Genomic DNA, 20,735 nt, shown 5'->3' with positions numbered 1-20,735 from the left:
TTGGTAATTACGGATAGGTGGGGTGTTTTCGTTATTTAGCTTAAGATCAGGGGGGTTTTCGTAATTTATCCTAAAAAGTTCCACATTTTGCATTTTACAAAGTAACCACTACAGAAAGAGGAAATTACTATTTCACCCACGAATTTGCATTTCTGCTACAATCTCCACCCCAAAATTCAATTTGTTCACCACAATGGGTGTCGGGCATCAATCAAGATTTTCAAGAATGGCTCTTATCACCTTGAGCCCTTTACTATCTTCGACACCCAATTCCGCCAAACACGTCACTGCTCTCATTCAAGAACACCCCACCCACCAAATCTTTACTTCTCTGCATTTACACAGACACAGAATTCATGGCGGCGGGGGCCGTAGATTCTCTTGGGATTATCAAGAAAGATTCAATTTTTCAGCATTTTCATCCTCCAACGGCGGCTGGATCGATGTGGTCGCCGGTGCTCCTAAAGAATACGAGGATGCCGAGTTCATTGTTGTTAATTTTTACCGATTTGTTTTCGTACAAAACCCTGAAGAGGAGGTTTTAAGACACCTGTCCTTCATGCAGGTAAATCTGTGTGTGTGTGTGTGCGTGTGTGTGTGTGTGTGTGTGTGTGTGTGTGTGTGTGTGTGTGTGTGTGTGTTTTAAGGTTTCTTGGTGCAATCTTGGTGGCTTATGGTTTTATTTCAGACAGATTCCCATTTTATAATGTCATTTTTGTTACTTGTACAAATGCCCATTTTGAGTTTGTTAGAAAATTTAAGTAAGATTACATCACCTTATTGCAAAGAAACCGAAAAAAAATTAGAATTGAAGTGCATTGTATCGGCATGGTTCTTCTGCGTTTTATCTATACTTTCGTAAATTTTCTTGGAATTATGAAGAAAGATTCAAAATTTCAGCATTTCCATCGTCGTTTAGTAACTAAATATGCCTTTCGATTCTCGATTTAGGGTCGTGATATACACGGTCGTATATACTTGAACGAGCAAGGGATTAACGCGCAGGTGCGTCTTAGCTTCTATTCTTTGTCAACAATTATGATAATTTCCACCGTCGTTTAGTTACTGTGAATTTTACTGCTCGACGAGTAATCCATTCTCAGCGTATTTCTTGCAGTACAGTGGGCCGTCTAAAGATGCCCTCGCGTATGTCGAATGGGTTAAGGAAGATCACCGGTTTTCCGACATTTTGATTCAGATTTCTCCAGCTACGAATGGCCACGCTTTTCCGAAACTTAAGCTTCGGTACAAGCCATCACTTGTACAGGCAAGCTACATATTTACGAGTCCCCTTTATCACTATTATATATTCCTTCTAAATTTTTCCCTTTCTATTACATTCTCCGTGTGTTTATATAAACCTTTCAATTGAAAGAATGTTGTTTAAGAGTTTGTCGGGTTTTCAGGTTTCGGGTTTTCGGGTTTCGGGGTTTTGGGTTTTCGGGTTTGGGTATTACATTCACCATGTGTTTATATAAACTTTTCAAATGAAAGCATGTTGTTTAATAACCGTTTCGTGGTCCTTTTTTTTTTTTTTTTCGTATACAGTTGGGAGAGGGTATTTCACATCTCCCTTTGCTCGACCAATCAATGCGAGCCACACCTCTTACACCATCTGAATGGAAGAGCAAACTAGAAAGAGTAAACAATATCGACAATTCTTTAGATACAGTAAATTCCACCACCAACTGCATTTTACTCGACGTGAGAAATGGTACAATTAGATATTTTTCTGCTTTTATATCAACTTCGATTTATTCACAAGTTTCGATCGTATTACTTTCCAAATGTGCTGTCCGATTCGGAAGTAAAAGACTGGATTTTTATGTTTCGAGCTAGCTAGTAATCAAGCCGTTTATACGTAATTAGGTTATGAATGGGACGTGGGCCACTTCCAAGGGGCTCAACGCCCGGATGTCGATTGCTTCAGGAGCACTTCTTTTGGCCTATCTTCCGAATCTCAGACAGAGGCAATACTTACATCATCTTCCAACATACTATATATAAACATCACTGTCTTAGATTATGCCGATGATCAATTATAATTTACGTCGGAGATATACGTATTAAACATTGCACTATGTCCAGGTTGTAGCTTCAGATCCTTTAGCTAATGTCGATAGAGAGAAAACGGACGTACTGATGTACTGTACTGGTGGAATCCGCCGTGACGTATACTCCACTATTCTTAGGTCAGTCTGATTAACGGGTTTTATTTATTTTTATTTTTATTTAAGCATTACCAAACGAGGCCTAAGAAGCTTGCCTTAATCATACGGCAGACAACAGGGTTTCAAGAATCTGTACACGCTAAAAGGAGGCGTTTCTCATTATCTAGAGAAAGAAGGTTCCACTGGATGGGTCGGAAATCTCTTCGTTTTTGATGGCCGTCTCTCTCTACCGCCTTCTACCTACAAACCAGAAACCGATGCCGATACAATCGGGAAGCAAAAAACGTCACATTCTTTTGCTAAATGCCACGTATGTGGGTCCCACGTATCCGAGCTTAGGCACCGGAACTGCGCAAACCTCGACTGCAACCTTCTCTTCCTGTAAGTTTTTTCGATCGAAGTGCGTGAAATGAATTCATGGTCCGAGAAATACTAACCGAAACTTATATATATTGCAGATGCTGTTTGAAATGCGTGGAGGGTATGAGAGGATGCTGCTGCACGAATTGCACGTCGGCAGATCGGATAAGGCCTGTGTTAAGAGGGCACCAAAGATACAAAAAGTGGCATACTTATCGAGACCTTGAGCTGGTCGAGGGCTAAATACCGTCCCGTTTTACTCTCTATTCAACGACCTCTCGAGAAGCAAAGTTCATGATTGCTGGAGATTTACAAGACACTGAGCTAATTGCTCTGCAATGTGTGGAACTCTGTTGTACTGAAAATGATGAGCATAGGTACTAGAAGGAATTTTAACTTTCACCAAACTGTGATTTTTCCTATCCATAATAAAAAGAAGAAAAAAATTAACAACATAAAGCATAAAAAAATAAATATATTTGGGATGATACAATAATAAATAAATATACGGCAAATTATAGCCACCCCTGATATAAGGTCAAATTACAAAAAAATTCATATTGTTTGCAATTTACAGCCAACCGCCCAACCTCCTCAACTATGTATTATTTTATGAAAAAACTCTTCCAGTTGGTAAATTTAGAGGTGTTTATTGGATAAAATTGTACTGAAATTTCGGTACGCCAAATTTTCATACCTTTTATTGTACAGTTCGGTAAATAACTGAATTATCGAAATTTTATTAAAAATATTTTGTTTTTTCAATTTTTTTAATTAATTTTAGTTTAAATACTACTATTTCATACCGGTTCAGTAATCGGCATGTACCGAGTTTTCGTTTGGTTCGTTTTGGTCGGTTTACCAACTGGATGAACACGCCTGTGTAAATTTGACAACGTAAGGGTGAATGTGTAATGAAATACATAGTTGATGTGTGACTGTAATTACGTAAATAAAGAGAGGTTTTTTTTTCGTAATTTGACCTTACTGGAGCTCCAGGGGTAGCAATAATTTGCCATAAATTATTTTTAAATAATTAATAAAATATTTGGCATAAGATAAAATTTTAAAACTTGATAAAAAAATAAAATTTCAAATACTTGGGCAAAAAAAAAAAAAAAAAAGAAAGAAAAAAGAGGAAATAATTGGGCTTGCTCAAAACTCTATAAGCCCACCTTCTCCTACTCTCCGGTGTGTTGCCTTTTCAACCGCCGGCTCCTCTCTCGCAACCGCCCCATCTCCGCCCGATGCCGGTTGCAGAAGTGAACTTTTCCGTTCAAATTTGCGGCCATACGAAATGAGTTTGACCAAGTATTTTCTAATTTACCCGTCCGAGATGTTGTGTTATTAGGGGCATTCCGAGGTTTCGATTAATTTACACCGTTTCAGAGATATGCCACTGCATTGGCCAAAGCTCAGGCGCACACAACAATGGCAACTCCTTGCTATTCGAATATTCTCCACTCGTATCCCTCCAGAACTCCGTTTCGTCAATAAAAAGATAACCGAAATGATCCGCGGCGGCCGTATTGAAGATGCACGAGCCCTGTTCGACAAATTGTCCAACCGAAACACCGTCACTTGGAATTCAATGCTCAGCGGGTATGTCCAGCGCCGCGAGCTCGCTAGAGCACGGAAGCTGTTCGATGAAATGCCTAAGAAGGACGTGGTTTCGTGGAATTTGATGATTTCGGGATACGTGTCGTGTCGTGGTTGGAGGCATCTAGAGGAAGGTAGATTGCTGTTCGACGAAATGCACGAAAGGGATTTTGTTTCTTGGAATACTATGATTAGTGGGTACGCCAAGAATGGAAGAATGGATGATGCTTTGAGGTTGTTCGACTGTATGCCGGAGAAGAATGTGGTCACTTGGAATGCCATGATTACGGGGTTCTTGAATAACGGTGATGCAAAGAGAGCTTCCGATTTTTTCAAAAGAATGCCGAGACGAGACGCGGCATCTCTCAGCGCCCTTGTCTCTGGTTTGATTCAGAACGGTGATTTGGACGAGGCTGAAAACGTCGTATTAGAATATATGAAAACGTGCGATAAAAAAGAGGATCTAATTTATGCTTATAATACATTGATTGCTGGGTATGGTCAGAAAGGAAGGGTAACTGACGCTCAACGCGTATTCAATCAGATGGGGTTTGAAAAAAACGTGGTTTCGTATAATTCGATGATTATGTCCTATGCAAAAGCGGGTGACATGTCATCCGCGAGGGAGCTGTTTGATCAGATGAAGGATCGAGATAATGTTTCGTGGAATACTATGATTAGTGGTTATGTTCATGTATCGAATATGAAAGCCGCAGTAAAGCTCTTCTACGAAATGGCAACTCCAGATGCTTTATCTTGGAACTCGATAATCTCAGGGTTTGCACAGGCAGGAAAGATGGAACTCGCGCTCGACTATTTCCAGATAATGCCTCAGAAGAGCCGAGTTTCGTGGAATACCATAATAGCTGGATACGAAAAAAACGCGGGTTTTAAGGAAGCTGTCGAACTGTTTGTTCGAATGCAAGCCGAAGGAGTGAAACCGGATCGACACACTCTGTCTTCACTTCTCAGCATTTGTGCCGAATCGGCAGATCAGCATTTCGGCATGCAAATACATCAATTGGTGACGAAGATAGTCATACCAGACTCACCTTTAAATAATTCCCTCATTACAATGTACGCGAGATGTGGGGCAATATCCGAGGCGAGGACTGTTTTCGAAGAAACGAAGTTTCGGATTGATGTCATCTCTTGGAATGCCATGATAGGTGGGTACGCATCTCACGGGTTTGCCAAGGAGGCTCTTGGACTTTTCGAATCAATGAAAAGCTTTAAAGTGAGGCCAACTTATATCACATTTATATCAGTTTTGAGTGCTTGCGCTCACTGCGGTCTAGTGGAAGAAGGAAAATCGTATTTTAAATCGATGATTTGTGATTTTGGAATTGAACCAAGAGTGGAGCATTTTGCCTCGCTTGTGGATGTTGTTGGTAGATGTGGACAGGTTGAGGAGGCCATGGATATCATTAATCGCATGCCTATTGAGCCGGACAAGGCTGTGTGGGGGGCGTTGTTGGGGGCATGTAGGGTCCACGGCAATGCTGAGCTGGCAAGAGTTGCTGCCGAAGCATTGATGAGGCTGGAACCGGAAAGCTCTGGGCCTTATGTGTTGCTGTACAATATGTATGCTGATGCTGAGAGATGGAGCGATGCAGATGAAATTAGGGTTATGATGGAGAAGAACAACATTAAAAAGGAACGAGGTTATAGCCGAGTGGATTCCAGTTGCTCGTAATATGTTTGTGCTCTCGTTTCGAAACTGTCTCGGAAGATGTTTGATCGAGTTGAACGATCAAACAAGTGCAGCCATTGATCTTCGAGGTTTGTTAAATCTTTTATGATACCATAATCACGAGGCTATCTATTTGAGGATGGTAAAATCTAATCGAAAATTTTCATATTCGTGCAGCTGTACATTTTTCTGATGGTCCGAAGTTTATCGGTTAGATAGCAGTTGGTGCGGTCCGAAACTGGAGGTAGAAACTTGATACCACCAATTCAAAGAAGTGGCTTTTGTGAATCAATCACGTAAGGTACTTAATTAACGATTATTTCAATTCGGACAATAGATTTAATTAGTATGATACAATATGAAGAATGTTCAATTAGGAAACCCTGCAGTACAAGCTAGTAGATGGACTTATTGTTATTCCCACACACACACACACACACACACACACACACACACACACATATATATATATATATATATATATATATATATATTGACCGTGTTTCTGTTGTGTCATCAAGTAGTCCATTCATGATCATCTTCAGCATCTGAACTAGTGCTCGATAGAACATCTGTTTGCAAAATTTTGAGCACTGAAGTCATTAGTGGTCTGTTATCCGGGTCCCGCAGGGTGCAGAGGAGACCGACTCGAATGCATCTCTGCATTTCATATTCCACACATCTCCCATCAATAGATATGTCGACCAACTTAAGTGGTACCCCTTCAATCCACACCTTGCTCGCCTGTAAGTCCCAACCAATCATTGAATCTCAATCATACATATGTATATATATATATATATATATATATATATATATAATACTATATCTAGAATATAAATATTTCATACTTACATAGTCAACAAGGGACGTGATATCGGAGTCAGTTTTTACTGTCCTGCCACTCACCATCATCAGGACTATGACTCCGAATCTGTATACATCTGATTTCATGTGCACTTCCCACCCGGAAGACGAATAGGAACTGCACACAAATTAAAATAACTAAAAATAATTAGTTATAAGAGACTCGAGGTTCTAAAAGAGCGCGAGGCGGGTCGGCGGCAGTTAGGCACTGCCTCAGGATTAATTGGCGGATAAATCGATTTTTCAGACTGTAATAAATTTCTAGATATTATTTGTAAATATTCAAAACATAAATAAAATGATATCTAAACATGATTCTATCCCCATCATTTATAGAGCCCCGTTGGTTTTATTAAGTTCGTGCGTTTCTTGAAATCTTTGAAAAGTGGGATATTTGTTTTTATTTAAAAAAAAAACCTAGATTTTGAAAAACCGACTTTTACAGATTTTTTACCCGTTAACCCGCCTCCAAAGTTTGACCAGCTTCGAACCGCCTGAAGGACCAAAAATCGATTTTTCGATTTTTAGAACACTAGTGAACAGGCTAGAAAAGACACTTACAGGATCTGATATGACCTAGCTGACGCAAACCCCGAAATTTTAGGGTTCATATTCGAGTCCAGCAAAATATTGCTTAGTTTTAGATCTCCATGAACGACACTCAGTCCCGAGTCATGATGTAGATAAGCAACTCCTTGAGCAATCCCCATTATGATTTTGAAGCGTCCTGACCATTGACGAAGGTAAGCCAACTTCTTCTGATCGGCACGCATCACTGGAAAAAAAAGATATATAGTTGATTCAGTTACATACATATATTTATATAATTAAAATAGGAAATGGATTTGATGAAAGCGCTAACCGTCGATCATATGATGTAAACTGCCTCTGATAGGTACAAACCCAGAATCTAGACTGTCTGTGAAGAGTGGTACCTTCTCAGATTCTAGACTGCTTGTGAGTGTCATGAGCTCATAAACGAGCAATTTTTCGTTCTGGTGGATGCAATAACCGAACAGTTTAATTATGTTTGGATGATCGAGTTTCGGGACCAATAGAATCTCATTCATGAATCCGTTGAGGCCTTGTCCTGAATATTGTGTAAACCTTTTGACTGCAACCTCTTTTTCATTGGGTGGCAACACAACCTGTATATATATGTATGTATTTATACATACATACACAAAATAGTTTTAGTTAGCGGAAAGAATAAAGATACAGGAACTTCAGTTAGGGACAATTACAACTTTCGACATTTTACGATACGACTTATTTGATTTTCAAATACATTATGGGTGCATTTGGATGGAAGGATTTGGGGAAGAGATTTCAAATCCATAATAACAAATCCCTTGGACTTGTTTGGATTGAGGGATTTGGGGATGGATTTCAAATCCACACCCCTCCTTTTTAGTTATGTTTTGAGCAATTGAGGTGGATTTCAAATGACTCCAAAATTGGAGTCATTTCAAATCCCTTCCCCAAATCAAATCCCTCCCCAAATCCTTCCATCCAAACGCACTCTATAAAAAGTGGTGGTGCCTGATCCACCGACTCCAGCTTCAAGAATCCAGCAGAAGTTATTTGTGCGAGCGACAATTGTATTCCAATCAAACTCAGTTACGTTCCTGTCCGTTTCCCAGTATACTCGCCGGTATTCTCTTCGAATTTCTGCACTTAATTGTCATAACATTTCATGAGGGGAAAAAAACCCAGCAATATTAGAGTAACTATTATTGTTCATTAAAAGTTTGAAAAGTGAAATTAGTTGACCTGATAATAAGGACTGATTTATCTTGGATGGATTATATCTGTACCAAAACGAGACCCACCGCCCGAACCGTGGTGGCAGCTTGTTCTTGGCCGATCGTTTGTTTTCGTCCAACTTGCGAGAAACGAGCCTTTTCGGGGTTGACTATACTTTATGGACAAGTATCCGATTGCACTGATGCAAGTTGCACTAGAAAGAAGCGGACAAAGTTTTACAACTTCTTCCATTTTTTTTTATAATGAGATTTTATTTAGATCATGCTAAAAAAATTGCATTGGATCTTATGGTCCTAATCTTACGAATGACAATATGATTATATATTTTTTCGCGATTAACTTTCGCATTTCTACTCTGATTGAATTGATTCAAATTTAGTTGTGAAGTTTACAAATATACCTACACCAATTTGTTCGAAAATAGGCTTAAAAGCAGAAGAATATTTGCCTTCATTGATGGTGTTACAACAATGTATCGTGTTGTCGAACTACACGCTACTTCCTCATTCAATTTACCCAGTACAATAGACGAAAAATTCTTGGCTTATAATTTACCCCGTGACAATTAAATGCAGCTCTCTATCTAACTAGGCTTCCGCCTGAATCCCTGCCGGAGTTCAGCTCTAGGTTTGGCAATCTCGACAAAAATAACTCGTCCATCCAGAAACTGCAAACACAACATCGTATATCAGTGAGTTAGAGAAACAATAGGCAAGACACAAATACATTCATCAGAACCACAAACAGAGCATAGATAGAATCGACAAAAGATGCCATAGTTATGATTTACAGTTATTACATCATCTTCTTGGTGTGTGTTTTAAGGATAAACTCGACAATTTTAAAACACAGAGTCGAGAATTTGACCTTCCCATGCATTCCTTCTATAGCTTTCTTGGACTCCTCCTCCGTAGCGTATGCCAAGAACGCAAAGCCTCTCGGCCTGTTTGCTATCTTATCCATCACTAAGTTTACTACAATTAATCAACACAACAATATTTTCTAATTTCAGACTCACGAAAAATCTTAAGCAGCTAAAGCGCGGATTCGGGAAAGAGCGAGAGATTATTATTATTATTTTTTTCCTGACCTTCTGTGAGGTCACCGAAGTTTTTGAATGCGTTTGTTAAACTCTCCTCCGTGGTTCGAAATGAGAGCCCTGAGAAGAAAGACAAGACAATCAATATGCTTACAAAGATTGTATCTCTCTCTCTCTCTCTCACACACACACACACACACACGCATATTATTGATCTGAATTCTGACAGTGGTATATACATATGCTAAGATAACTGAAGAACACTTAAAAATTGCTTCTTTGGGACAATACAACAAACACTTAACCGTCGATAATGGTTGGATTGATTGAAGCCTTCATATTTATGGTTTCCATGAAATAAACATATTTACGGATAATGAAATTGCAGCCAGTATATATATATATATATATATATATATATATATATATATATATATATATAGAGAGAGAGAGAGAGAGAGAGAGAGAGAGAGAGAGAGAGAGAGAGAGAGAGCTGACCACTAACGAAGAGCCGGATGGATGAATTGAACCCATTCCTTGGTGGAGAAGAAGAAGATGAGGAAGAAGAAGAAGAAAGACATGATGCTACACCGGAGCTACATTTTCGCAGTCGACATGGAAGATTGCTGTGGGTAGATAGCGAAGGGGGAAGCAGAGGGTGAAACCGTCTTTTTGCTTCAATCAGTTTCAACGTAGTTAGATGGGACGTCGTCGTCGGCGGCGGCGCGATGAATCGGTGTGGTGGAAGAGTACGGTGGTGGAGGGTGGCGTTGGCCATCTTCTCCGGCTAATTACGCTCCATTTGAAGTGACACGATTTAGCCATGTTTTATCCAATATTTTCAAGGACCTTTTTTCTATTGGAACCCCTCAAGTTTGAGAAAATATCAATTCAGTCCCTTCTCATGTTTTTTAATTCTTCTCATTTACTCATTCAGTACTTGTCAAAAGTTGGAACAAAAGTTTCAAATTTCGCGAATTCAGATATAAATTTTTTTTTTCCAATTTTCGATTTTTTTTTTCTCGAATTCTTTTTTGGAATGTATAGGAATACATATAAGATTTTGATATTCAATCCGATTTTTAATTTTTTTGAAACGGAGCTAAAATTAGTTTTTTACTTCAATTTTTTATTTCGAAACATTTTTGAAAGTGCTATTATGGTTTCGTATTTCGATCCGTCTGTTTCCATATAATGATAATAATAAATAAATAAATAAATAAATAATAATTCACGTATAGAGCAAAGAACAGTAGAGATTTATTGATTAGGAAGGAATAGAAAAATCAATATTACATTTATTTAGAGTTATTCATTTTTATGATTATTAATATTATTATTTTCCCTTTGCTCTAACTATATATTCTTTGCAGTTGCAGCAGTTATCAGTTGAACATCCCATACAGCTTGAGCAAAGCATAGACAACAATGGCAGAAGATATACACAGACAGAACCAGTGACATACACACGGCGTACGAGGTAGTCTCGTGTATTCGACTTTCTGAATTCCCATTAGTTGCTTCCCTTCTCCATTCCTGCTTATTATTTGTTACACTCCAATCATCACTTGCTATAATAGAGAGAGAGAGAGAGAGAGAGAGAGAGAGAGAGAGAGAGAGAGAGAGAGAGAGAGAGAGAGAGCATGCCTTGCTAGTGGATCTTTTTGATCTTCTAATGGCGCAGGTGTGGCGGCTGAATCTTGCCGCTCCGATGCCTCCGGTTGTTGAGATTCACGAGTCTTGGATGGGGTTACCGGTGGTTGGCTTTCTTCACTAGGGACAGCTAAATTCTTGGCCTGCATGCACCAAATAATCGAAACCCTTATTATTTAATCAATCATACCTTATCTTCCCAACCAAACGAGGCCTAATTAGAGAAACTACCGATTATATACATATATAGCTCACCATCTTCTTGAATAGAAGGTTGTATAATATATCAATGTACCGTTGCTTCGCTTGTTTCCTCTCTTTGTTCACCCGTCTCCAAAATCCGTAAACCGAACCCATATCAAGAACTTTGTTTGCATATATCTTCCATGTGTAGCTGCAATTATAAACCGAATATAATTATTATTTCTATTACTATTACTACACGTGCAAGAATTCTTTTGCAATAATAAATTACCATTCGTTTATGCGGTTAAGGCCACCTTGAGACACTCTACTCCAATAACTGCTATCCCCTTTGCACTTCTCGAAGAAATCAGCTATCTTATTGCTCGATTCGTCGCCATTATTAGGATCTATATGAAAACCTGAGACACCGTCGACTATAATCTCAGCGGGCCCGCCCTGATTTGTGGCAAAAGTGGGCAGCCCACAGTTCATAGCTTCGATAACAGTTAGGCCGAAGGCTTCGTACAATGCGGGTTGGACGAAAACGCCCTTACTATCCGCGATGCACCGGTACAGCTCGCCGTTTCTGTACCTGTCGGTTTGAGCCGCTATCCATCTTATCTGACCCTTGAGTTGGTATTTCTCAATCAAGAAATGCATTTTCTTGATTTCGGAAATTTCTTCTCTGTCCTTCGATTTCGTAAAATCAAAGAATCCTCCCACAATGACGAGGTTTGCTAGCTTTCTGAGCCTTTTGTTCTTACCGAACCACTCAGTTAGTCCAGTGATGTTCTTTACGGTGTCGAGCCTTGCCATCGAAAACATTATCGGTTTCTTTCTGTCCGCGAGAAATCCTCTGTTTCGAGAAATTCGATTTTTTTTTTTATGTTTCACGAGACGAGATCATATGTATGTATGGACAAAAATAAAGACTTACATGTGTTCTTGATTTTCCTCCTTACTAAAGAGTAGTTCCTCAATGGCAGGTTGAAATTTGGCGAACCGTTTCTGTTTTTCCGTCGACGGAAAATAAACGGACTGATCAGCTCCAGGGGAAGCAATATTGAACTTCGGATCGAAAACATCGATGCACGAAGCTACCCTATAAAGCCCTGGCATTGTGAAGGACACGTGGCTTTCGTACTGTCCGGTTCGGTTTTTGCTGAAATTAAGGTTTTGAAAAGACGGATAAGTAAAAAAAAACGAACCCTTATCTTTCTAATTTTCCTGAAGGTTTTTGAGCAAATTAAAAGACGAACCTTCCCGCGATTTCTTGATATGTGCTGGTGATTATGAAATCGGCAGCATTCATTGCAATCATATCAGCAGTGAACTGGCACGAGAAGTGATATTTCGAGTCCAAATCCCTCCATTTTACGTCCGAGTCTTCGTATTTGGTTTTCTCCAAAGCATGAGCAATTGTTCCCTTAGATTAAAAAAAAAAAAAAACCCGGATTAAGAAACAAAACCGAAAAAACGACATCTTTGGAGTTCTAGAAGTTACTAGAACAAAATGCCAACCTGAGTAACTCCAAGTTTGTTAGCCACTAAAGAAGCTACCAAGTTTCCGTCGGTGTAGTTTCCGATTATAAGATCCGGTTTACGTTCCATTATCTCGAGAATCTTTGCTGTGGCGTCCTAGTATAACATTACATCGACAAGAAAAATGATTATAATTAAGTTTTGTACTAGGAATCTTTTTTGTGATTCCAATGTAGTCGTAATTAATAAGAGTATACTTGCCTGAGAAAACCTTTCCAAGTAAGGGTAGATATCGAAACGCGACACCCACGGTCCAAGAACTCCTTTCTCGGTATTAAACGGGACCCGCAGTATGTATGAATGCATCGTATTAACAATAGGCTCCATTTCTTGATTGCATTTGTTCCCTTTCGCATCCGGGATTAGCCTAGTCACCTGCGTTTAATTAAATCGGTTTAAAACGACCCTAATCGTATTTATTCGTTTTTTGTTAAATCGAATCCAAATTTAATTTCTCACCACAAGAATCTGAGGTTTAACGTTTAATCCTTGCTTCTTTATTCTCGACAAAAGTTCTTCCTCCAAAGCTCTCACTTGATCAAGAATGTAAACGACCTATATATTTTTGCACGTAAGAAAAACGCTCGATATATTTTTTTTGCGTCTCGAAATTATAATACTATGTATATATATATACCTGTCCTCCAGTATCAGGCAAACCAAGAACATCCGCTTGTCCGAAATAGCCATGGATAGAAAAGATAACAACGTTGTAAATAACCGGAAGCCGACTGAAAAACGCTTCCATGTTTATAGGGTCCGGTGCTTGAAGAATCTCAGAAAGAATCCTCATTGTTTGTCGAACTCTTTCTGCATTTTCCCCCCACCCCTTCTCGAACCCCCATTCTTTAAGCCTGCACGACGTTTTATTTTCATTTTAATAATAATTAAAAAAAAAATTAGACACGGTATTTTGTTACAAATGACGTGATTTTGGTTACCTCTGCTCGAAATTCTGGTAAGGAGTGTCCTTTGGGAGTGCAGATACGAAAACTTCGGCGATTACCAATGCTTCTTGAAGATTCGTAACGGTGTTGAGAGCCTCGTTGATCATAAGTTTCTGAAAATATTAAAACATAAAAAAAAAAAGATCGTTAATCATCTTCGACAACTAAATATGATTGTATTTGTATCTGCATGCAAGGCCGGATTTTTTTTTTCTCAGAGTTTTACTATATACCTCTCCGTTGCGTTCAAGGGTAAGAAGGTAATTAACCAGAGGCTTTGCACTCTCGGTTTTCCCACCAAGCATCGAAGTCATGAACTTTGAAATGTAGCCAAGCCCGTTTCCTATCGAAGTCGGTAGAGATAGTTTCGGCGTGCCTGCATCGAATGCTCCAAAATCTATCTCCAGTGCATTTTCATCCTTAGCCCTATTCAAACACATTCTTTATTTATTATTGCACATATTTGTGTATGAAAATAAAAAAATAAAAAATAAAAAACGAAAAAACTCACCAGTTGTCGTCTACGATCATCTCTTTGAACTTCAAGTAATCCGTGGACGAGATTAAATCCACAGAAAGCGTATCGGAATCGACTTTGACGTAGTCCCAAATCCCGGGATTGTGCCTTATTGCAAACGCTACATTAGGTGGCACAACTGCTGCTTCCTGCATGTTAAAAATATATATGCTAAATTATTTTCTTTAATTAATTAATTTATTTATTTGTTGCAATACTAGAAAACTATATATATGTATGTATGTATAATGAGTTAACCTGTGTTGAACACAAGATGTCACCAAGTGAACCTTCTAGAACCTTCGATCTTTCAGCTTTATCTTCGATCGTTTGCTCTATCTCATCTTTTAAATGCTGTGGTTTCATCAGCCTTCTTCCCATCCCGACGAACCTTCACATTTTTTTTTCATTAAAAAAATATAATTTCGACGAATTTCAAATTCAACATTATTGGTCGATCAAATTTGTAAATAAATACCTAGAGAAGCATCTCTTCATATGGTATCGGCTCTGCCTCAACACATCCGGCATTGTGTCCACCGCTGCAGACGACGAAGACGACATTATTTGTATGTTTCGTTTGCTAGTCGAGGTTTTGTGGGGTATGGTTTGATTTAGAACAAGAAATATGGGATTCTTTATATAGGAGGAAACAAAAAATGGAGGGTGTAACATTTGCAAATGGGAATGTTTTGGAGGGCTGTTTAGCAAATTGAAGAAAGAGAGAGAAAAAGGAATATTCTTTGGGCTTCATTGTGGGGAAGAGATACTTAAGATCAAGAAAAAGAATTCAACAAGTAGTTATATAAGTTGCCTTTTTAAAAAGTGGAGGGAAAGTATTTTTGTTGTCATGTATCTTACCAAAATATATTCTTTTCTTCAATGCTTTCTCACATGAATCATGATCATTTCTTCTACTTAAACTAAGTACAAATGTACTAGAGTATCAATATATAATAGACTTTGATGTAGGGCGTAAACGGAGTTGAGTCGAATGTATGTTTGTCGTTCAAGCTTGTTTGATTTTTTTTTCGAACTTTGAAAGATGTGTTTGAGTTTGATTTGATAATCAATATTTGAGTCCAGCGCGCTCGAACGATCTTTTATTATAGATCCAAACACAAATCGAGCTCTTCATTTTTCGTACATATTTTGTCATTCTTTTTATTTAAATCTTATAAAGTGAAGACATATTAAAAATATAATAATACTAGAAGAATTATGTCTTCAGCCAATTAGATAATAATTTATACTATTTATGAGTAAAAATAGCTACCATAGATTTAACTCGATTAGTTAATAAAAACAGTAATACCTTTTGCTGGTCCAGACTCAGGGATAACGTGTTAAATTAATAAATCATTAATTTAAATTTAGAAGATAACACATATTTAAAAATTAATATGGACCCCTACCTAACTTAGGATTGATTAGTGAGGCTAGAAATTTGCATTTCCTTATTAAGGGAATGCATGTGCTCATTATTTCGACTAGTCAGATCATTAAAGAATGCTCATTATACATGTCAATAAATATGTATTTAGTGAGGAAAAAAAATGGGAAAAAAAAAATTCTCCATAAAATACTATGGTACATTACAGTCAACCCCGAGATAAGATCAAATTACGAAAAAATCCTTATGATTGGGTAATTACAATCACCCTCTCAGTTATGTATCTTCTTATACATCCACCCGTGCAGTGTCAGATTCAGTGGAATCTTCTAGATAATGTAGAATATTCTCCACTTTGTACCTGCTTTATCCCATTCTAGCTCCACATTTTGGAACAAGATGATCATAAGATGTGTCTCTTGGCTTGTAAATATCAAATTGTGGTGCATCAAAAACTACATTTGTGTACAAAGCGAGTACAAACTAAAAAGGATTCCACGGAATCTAGAACATTCTGTTGAATTTGACACCATAAGGCTGGACGTGTAAGGAGATTGATAATTGATGGGCGTAGTTATAATTACCCAAACATAAGAGATTCTTTTCGTAATTTGACCTTACACCAGGGATGTCCATTTCAATACTCAATTTAATATATAAAAAATCAAGTATTTACTAAATTAATTGGTAATATACTCTCTCTCACCTCATACAAACATAGAAACCTTAAGTTTATAAGCTGCCATCCAGTCTGTCGATGTTATTGCAATGGAGTCTATATTTATTGTTCTTACATATTACAATTTGGACCACACATCACACATGCATCAAATTAAATATACCAATAGAAACATAAATAATAATTGCATGCAACAAACTATATTATTCAATCCTTCTTAACATAAGTTGAAAAGATGAACATAAGTCAATGCCCGAACCATACATACACTAGTAGCGTACCCCGAAAAAATACGACGACGTCTTGGTTCGTTCTTGACTCCGATCCTCTTTCTACTTCATACAAGAACAATCATATATCGATCTCCGAAAAAACCCCGAAAAAAAAGAAGAAGACATAGCTACCAAAAAAAAGTTGTTGGTGTTGAAGTACTGTAATAATTCAGCCAGTGATGAATGATAGGACTAGTGAGAAGCTAGGCATTAATGGAGTCTGAAATTATGTTTCTCTCTCTTCCGACATGCACTAACGTACCCGTACGATATTTAAGGATATGTTAGTGAGATGAGATAGAAACAATATATATGTATGTATATATATAATATCATCATATATCATCGTCCATCATCACCGCAAACATTCAAGGCGGCTTTAATTTGGCTTACGGTGTTTCCGATAAGGTTGTTAACCGTGGTCACCGACTCGGGGGTCATTCTTGCGTTCGGCAAGTTGCTCACCAGTATTTGAAACACAACCGTCATCAGCGAGCCTGCCGCCGCCGATGACGGGCCGTTGCTGGTGGAGGCGGCGGTGGACGCGCCGCCGCCTCCACCACCGCCGGCGTCCCGGCCGTCGGGTGAAATAGTGAAGCCCGACGGCAGAATCGGTATGTACGATGTGTCCTCGCCGCTCATTGCTATGTTGACCGCCTGTAGGTCAACGGGGCAGTACACGACCGTTGACCCCGACGAATCCATGCAGCTCTCTTGTAGTATCAACGTGTTGTGTTGGCTAGAGTTGAATCCCTGCTTAAATTACCAAAAGAACCCCTGAACTAAGTTTTTATTACCAAAAAAAACCTAAAATATTAATAGTTACTGAAAATGCCCCTGAAGTTTGTTTCCGTCTTATATTGTGTTTTGAATTTTGACGGAATCTTTTCCATTTTAGGAAGATACAAATTTTACCCGTAATTGTAATAATATTATTTCAAAAAGTTAACATTCTCCCTCGAATAATGGCAATAATTTATTTCTTTCGACAATTAGAGTAAATACGAGAAAAATGATTAGGAAAAGGACTTCAATTACCCGAAGCACGGATATGCAGTTTCCCGGATGAGAGCCGTTAGCGATGTGAGCAATTTCTTGAACCGGGTTTTGATTCGACATAACATCCCACTATAAAAAATTTGAAATTAAATTAGCAAAAAATATATGACAATATATATATAGAGATGTATATATATTATGATCACCTGAGGCCTAGTTCTCTCGTCTCTGAAAAAATTGAACACGTTTAGTGGAGGAATCGGGAGCCAAACAGTGGCGGCTGCGCTAAGTATAACGCCGTTAGGCTGACCGAGATCCGTGCTCTTGTGAAGCGCTGCCCGAACTTCGTACTCGGCCTGCCCGGAAATCGTGGTCCATTGTTGCCCGTTACAAGGATTAATGCAACTACAGAATATGTTCACCATTCTCTGTGCAAGTCCAATCATGCTTCTTTTTCCTTCTGCCGATGGAATCACTTTCAACGAAAATACGTACAAAAAATTATACTTCCCGATTTGTAAAAGAATTTGAATTTTTCTTTTTAGATGTAATAAATAAATAAAATTATTTACCTCCTCCAAGATCACGAGTCGAATTTCCGGAAACCATAGAACAAGCGAATCTTTCGCATATCCTTTGAAGAGTGGAGAGCCATCTTTCGGCACCGAAAGCTAGGCCGCTATGGATGAGTTCTCGATAAAGATGATGGATCGGTGCTTTATCTTCGATTTCCCAATGTTCAACCCAAGTTACCTACAATATTAATTACTTATGAGTACATCAAAAAATTATTTAAAAATAAAAAATCCAACCGAATTTGAGTACACGGATTGATCGAGTTCGATTTAAAGACGGAAACCTTGGAATAACCATTCGGCATGTCTTGTATTAAGCATCCAGAAGGAAGCTTGTGAGCCGAAGAAAACGGGCTTTCTTGATGAGGAACATCGTAGGATACATCGACCATGGCCCACGTGCCTTGGTCGATTTGCTGACAGAATCGAAGAAAATAGACTTGTCTAGTTGGTACTAATGCCGATAGCACCTGCAATTCTTCATACATCTGCCATAGATATATAATTAATCACCATTTTTTTCAGAACAAAAAAACACTAACATATATAAAAATACTAGGTTTGTTTGTGAAGCGGTAGGGGCCACGGCCCCTGAACCTATGCTGGCTCCGTCACTGATAATTAACGCATTGTATCAATACATAAGAAATATTTTATCTAGTTAATTAAGTCTTAATTATGTTACCAATTGCAATGTGCCACTTTGGCTTCCCATATTCATTCCACTTGATATAACTTCAATTGTCCTTGCCCTTGACACAATTGTAGGAAACAATTCCATCCATTTGTTCTGCAATTTCAATTATCAAATCTTAGCATTGATTTTTTAAAATTTTTTTTTAATTTTTTATATATATACAATTCAAGAAAAAAAAAGGAAGAAAAAAAAAACGAACCGAATCCATAAACATGCCGACCAAAGCCAAGCCACTCATTATCACAACGCCCGAATCTCTCGAAGCTTCGATTCTGGCATTGGGATTCTTCAAGCGTCCGTAAGATCCTCGGAATAGTTTCTCGTAGCTTTCGAGATCGAGCGTCTCGCGTCCGGCCGCATCGGATTTCGTCCATAGTGGCGGCTCGTTCCCCTGCAAGAGCCTAATCAGCTCGTCCATGGCATTGGCCGCCACGTCAGCCATGAGGGATTTGTCAATGTCCGAAATGCCCGCGGTCGGAACATTCAAGGGCAAATTCGTCATTAAACCCGACGAATTATTCCCGTGGATAAGATCGAGACCGAGAGAAGTGCCTCCGAAATTATGATTATTATTACTCGACATGGATAAGTCCAATGACGAGACGTGAATAGGATGCAATGGTGGGAGCTGTTGGATAGGCCTTCCGATGTACTTCGATGCAATGCCGGAGATTCTGTCGAGCTGCGATTAATTTAATCGATATAAATTAACGATTGAATAATGATTATGAGAGAGTGAATTAATTAATGTTGTAATAATCAAGAATATATATATATATATATACCTCTTCTTTCAAATGGGCGTTTTCGATTCGGAGTTTTTGTTCGTCGAAGTAGGGATCGTCGGAAATCGAAGTGGTCCCACACGAGGGGCATATGATATTTTCGAGGGCTTGTCTCATCGCGATGTTTTCGCATCGAATCTTGTCGTTTTCCGATCTTAGTACACAATTGTCTGATCTTTCATGCTGTGCCTAAAATCAAACAAAAGTAATCTCATTATATCATTACTTAATTAGGGAAGAAAAATTAAAAAAATAAAATTAAAATAAAATAAATAAAAACCTTCATCTGAGTTCTTCTGTTTTGGAACCAAAATTTGATCTGTCGAGGATTCAAATTTAACTCTCTGCTTAATTGATTTCTTGTCTTCTCATCTGGATGCTGACATTCTTTGAACATCCTAAAAAAAACACACACACACACACATCAATTTTTTTTATTTAATTTTTTTTATTGGGGATAAATTGGAGAAAAAAAATTAAAAAATCATTTTTCTTGTGATTAATTATCATAATATATACATGTGCATGGAGTTATTTAAAAACAAAAAGAAAAAAAGAGGGCATACGCTTCAAGACTCTGAATTTGGTGGGCGGTGTGGCGGTGGTAGCGCTTCCTTCTCCGGTGAGAATCGGAGCCACCGTCGTGGTGGTCGCCGCCGCTTGAGCCGCCACCGCCTCTGAAGTCCATCGGAATATAATTCGGATTGACGATTACTAATTTCACCACTAGCAGGAAAAAAGAAAGTCTAGGTATGTATGTCAATAATTAAATATATGTATATATAAGAATAAATAAATGTAATCAAGAAACTCTTGCAGATTACAAGCTATTCCCATAATATAACTGTAATAACTGCGCTTACTATATATAAACAATTACACATTCGAATACACACACAAAATTAAAAAAAAAAATCAAATTAAAAAAAAATAATAAAAATCAAGAAGAAGAAGAAGAATATCTGGGATTTGATTATGAAAATAAAATAGATTT

General features: G+C 38.2%; 6 protein-coding genes across 7 annotated transcripts; 2 read left to right on the top strand and 4 right to left on the bottom strand.

Moving 5' to 3' along the window:
- The first annotated feature begins 164 nt into the window (after window positions 1–164).
- Window positions 165–2,938, top strand: LOC105950464 (Rhodanese/Cell cycle control phosphatase superfamily protein). Its single transcript, XM_012973826.2, has 8 exons — window positions 165–565; window positions 952–1,005; window positions 1,118–1,267; window positions 1,549–1,714; window positions 1,870–1,970; window positions 2,089–2,192; window positions 2,283–2,552; window positions 2,630–2,938. The coding sequence occupies exons 1-8, from the start codon at window positions 194–196 to the stop codon at window positions 2,772–2,774; spliced, it is 1,362 nt and encodes a 453-aa protein (XP_012829280.2). The 5' UTR covers window positions 165–193; the 3' UTR covers window positions 2,775–2,938.
- Window positions 2,939–3,652: 714 nt separating this feature from the next.
- On the top strand, window positions 3,653–10,072 carry MEF9 (mitochondrial editing factor 9). 2 transcript variants are annotated; one of them, XM_088817113.1, is made up of 4 exons: window positions 3,653–5,912; window positions 6,001–6,211; window positions 8,837–9,887; window positions 9,940–10,072. In XM_088817113.1, the coding sequence occupies exon 1, from the start codon at window positions 3,925–3,927 to the stop codon at window positions 5,824–5,826; it is 1,902 nt and encodes a 633-aa protein (XP_088673239.1). In that variant the 5' UTR covers window positions 3,653–3,924; the 3' UTR covers window positions 5,827–5,912; window positions 6,001–6,211; window positions 8,837–9,887; window positions 9,940–10,072. The 2 variants fall into 2 exon arrangements, with proteins under 2 accessions (XP_088673239.1, XP_088673238.1); XM_088817112.1 differs by lacking the exons at window positions 8,837–9,887; window positions 9,940–10,072 and adding exons at window positions 6,348–6,569; window positions 7,586–7,890 and having other exon boundaries at window positions 6,001–6,124.
- On the bottom strand, window positions 6,129–7,845 carry LOC148771313 (cysteine-rich receptor-like protein kinase 5). Its single transcript, XM_088817115.1, has 4 exons — window positions 7,553–7,845; window positions 7,252–7,465; window positions 6,679–6,808; window positions 6,129–6,567 (listed from the first exon to the last, which is right to left on the bottom strand). The coding sequence occupies exons 1-4, from the start codon at window positions 7,758–7,760 to the stop codon at window positions 6,340–6,342; spliced, it is 780 nt and encodes a 259-aa protein (XP_088673241.1). The 5' UTR covers window positions 7,761–7,845; the 3' UTR covers window positions 6,129–6,339.
- On the bottom strand, window positions 8,867–10,311 carry LOC105950467 (RNA-binding (RRM/RBD/RNP motifs) family protein). The gene is made up of 4 exons (XM_012973828.2): window positions 9,995–10,311; window positions 9,548–9,616; window positions 9,325–9,431; window positions 8,867–9,124 (listed from the first exon to the last, which is right to left on the bottom strand). Exons 1-4 carry the CDS (start codon window positions 10,272–10,274, stop codon window positions 9,041–9,043), a joined length of 540 nt encoding a protein of 179 aa, XP_012829282.2. The 5' UTR covers window positions 10,275–10,311; the 3' UTR covers window positions 8,867–9,040.
- Window positions 10,312–10,737: 426 nt separating this feature from the next.
- Window positions 10,738–15,016, bottom strand: LOC105950420 (sucrose synthase 7). The gene is made up of 15 exons (XM_088817111.1): window positions 14,820–15,016; window positions 14,600–14,732; window positions 14,336–14,490; window positions 14,058–14,250; window positions 13,819–13,937; window positions 13,515–13,731; window positions 13,337–13,432; window positions 13,079–13,252; window positions 12,857–12,973; window positions 12,595–12,761; window positions 12,273–12,497; window positions 11,625–12,191; window positions 11,405–11,543; window positions 11,144–11,292; window positions 10,738–11,032 (listed from the first exon to the last, which is right to left on the bottom strand). Exons 1-15 carry the CDS (start codon window positions 15,014–15,016, stop codon window positions 10,882–10,884), a joined length of 2,799 nt encoding a protein of 932 aa, XP_088673237.1. The 3' UTR covers window positions 10,738–10,881.
- Window positions 15,017–16,602: 1,586 nt separating this feature from the next.
- On the bottom strand, window positions 16,603–20,533 carry LOC105950455 (homeobox-leucine zipper protein HDG11). Its single transcript, XM_012973815.2, has 10 exons — window positions 20,308–20,533; window positions 20,022–20,139; window positions 19,742–19,930; window positions 19,156–19,638; window positions 18,945–19,049; window positions 18,544–18,747; window positions 18,257–18,437; window positions 17,891–18,159; window positions 17,724–17,813; window positions 16,603–17,438 (listed from the first exon to the last, which is right to left on the bottom strand). The coding sequence occupies exons 1-10, from the start codon at window positions 20,427–20,429 to the stop codon at window positions 17,028–17,030; spliced, it is 2,172 nt and encodes a 723-aa protein (XP_012829269.2). The 5' UTR covers window positions 20,430–20,533; the 3' UTR covers window positions 16,603–17,027.
- Window positions 20,534–20,735: the final 202 nt, after the last annotated feature.

This window comes from Erythranthe guttata, chromosome 4 (genome assembly GCF_056151865.1).
Source record: "Erythranthe guttata isolate IM_541 chromosome 4, IM_541, whole genome shotgun sequence".
NCBI lineage: Eukaryota > Viridiplantae > Streptophyta > Magnoliopsida > Lamiales > Phrymaceae > Erythranthe > Erythranthe guttata.
Note: the sequence above shows the minus strand (reverse complement) of the source record. Positions and strands in the feature narration are given on the sequence as shown.

Coding starts and splice junctions, on each gene's coding strand:
- LOC105950420 (XM_088817111.1), bottom strand. CDS start 15,016: ATGTTACACCCTCCATTTTTTGTTTCCTCCTATATAAAGAATCCCATA. Junction 12,192..12,272: donor GAGGAAAATCAAGAACACAT/GTAAGTCTTTAT, acceptor TTCTCGAAACAG/AGGATTTCTCGCGGACAGAA. Junction 11,544..11,624: donor CTTAACCGCATAAACGAATG/GTAATTTATTAT, acceptor TTATAATTGCAG/CTACACATGGAAGATATATG.
- LOC105950467 (XM_012973828.2), bottom strand. CDS start 10,274: ATGGCCAACGCCACCCTCCACCACCGTACTCTTCCACCACACCGATTC. Junction 9,432..9,547: donor CTTCGGTGACCTCACAGAAG/GTCAGGAAAAAA, acceptor GATTAATTGTAG/TAAACTTAGTGATGGATAAG. Junction 9,125..9,324: donor TAGAAGGAATGCATGGGAAG/GTCAAATTCTCG, acceptor TTGTGTTTGCAG/TTTCTGGATGGACGAGTTAT.
- LOC105950464 (XM_012973826.2), top strand. CDS start 194: ATGGGTGTCGGGCATCAATCAAGATTTTCAAGAATGGCTCTTATCACC. Junction 1,006..1,117: donor AGCAAGGGATTAACGCGCAG/GTGCGTCTTAGC, acceptor TATTTCTTGCAG/TACAGTGGGCCGTCTAAAGA. Junction 1,268..1,548: donor ACAAGCCATCACTTGTACAG/GCAAGCTACATA, acceptor TTTCGTATACAG/TTGGGAGAGGGTATTTCACA.
- LOC148771313 (XM_088817115.1), bottom strand. CDS start 7,760: ATGAATGAGATTCTATTGGTCCCGAAACTCGATCATCCAAACATAATT. Junction 7,466..7,552: donor TTTACATCATATGATCGACG/GTTAGCGCTTTC, acceptor TTTTTTTTCCAG/TGATGCGTGCCGATCAGAAG. Junction 6,809..7,251: donor GCTAGGTCATATCAGATCCT/GTAAGTGTCTTT, acceptor ATTTGTGTGCAG/TTCCTATTCGTCTTCCGGGT.
- LOC105950455 (XM_012973815.2), bottom strand. CDS start 20,429: ATGGACTTCAGAGGCGGTGGCGGCTCAAGCGGCGGCGACCACCACGAC. Junction 20,140..20,307: donor CAAATTCAGAGTCTTGAAGC/GTATGCCCTCTT, acceptor TGTTTTTTTTAG/GATGTTCAAAGAATGTCAGC. Junction 18,748..18,944: donor AAAGTGGCACATTGCAATTG/GTAACATAATTA, acceptor TATCTATGGCAG/ATGTATGAAGAATTGCAGGT.
- MEF9 (XM_088817113.1), top strand. CDS start 3,925: ATGCCACTGCATTGGCCAAAGCTCAGGCGCACACAACAATGGCAACTC.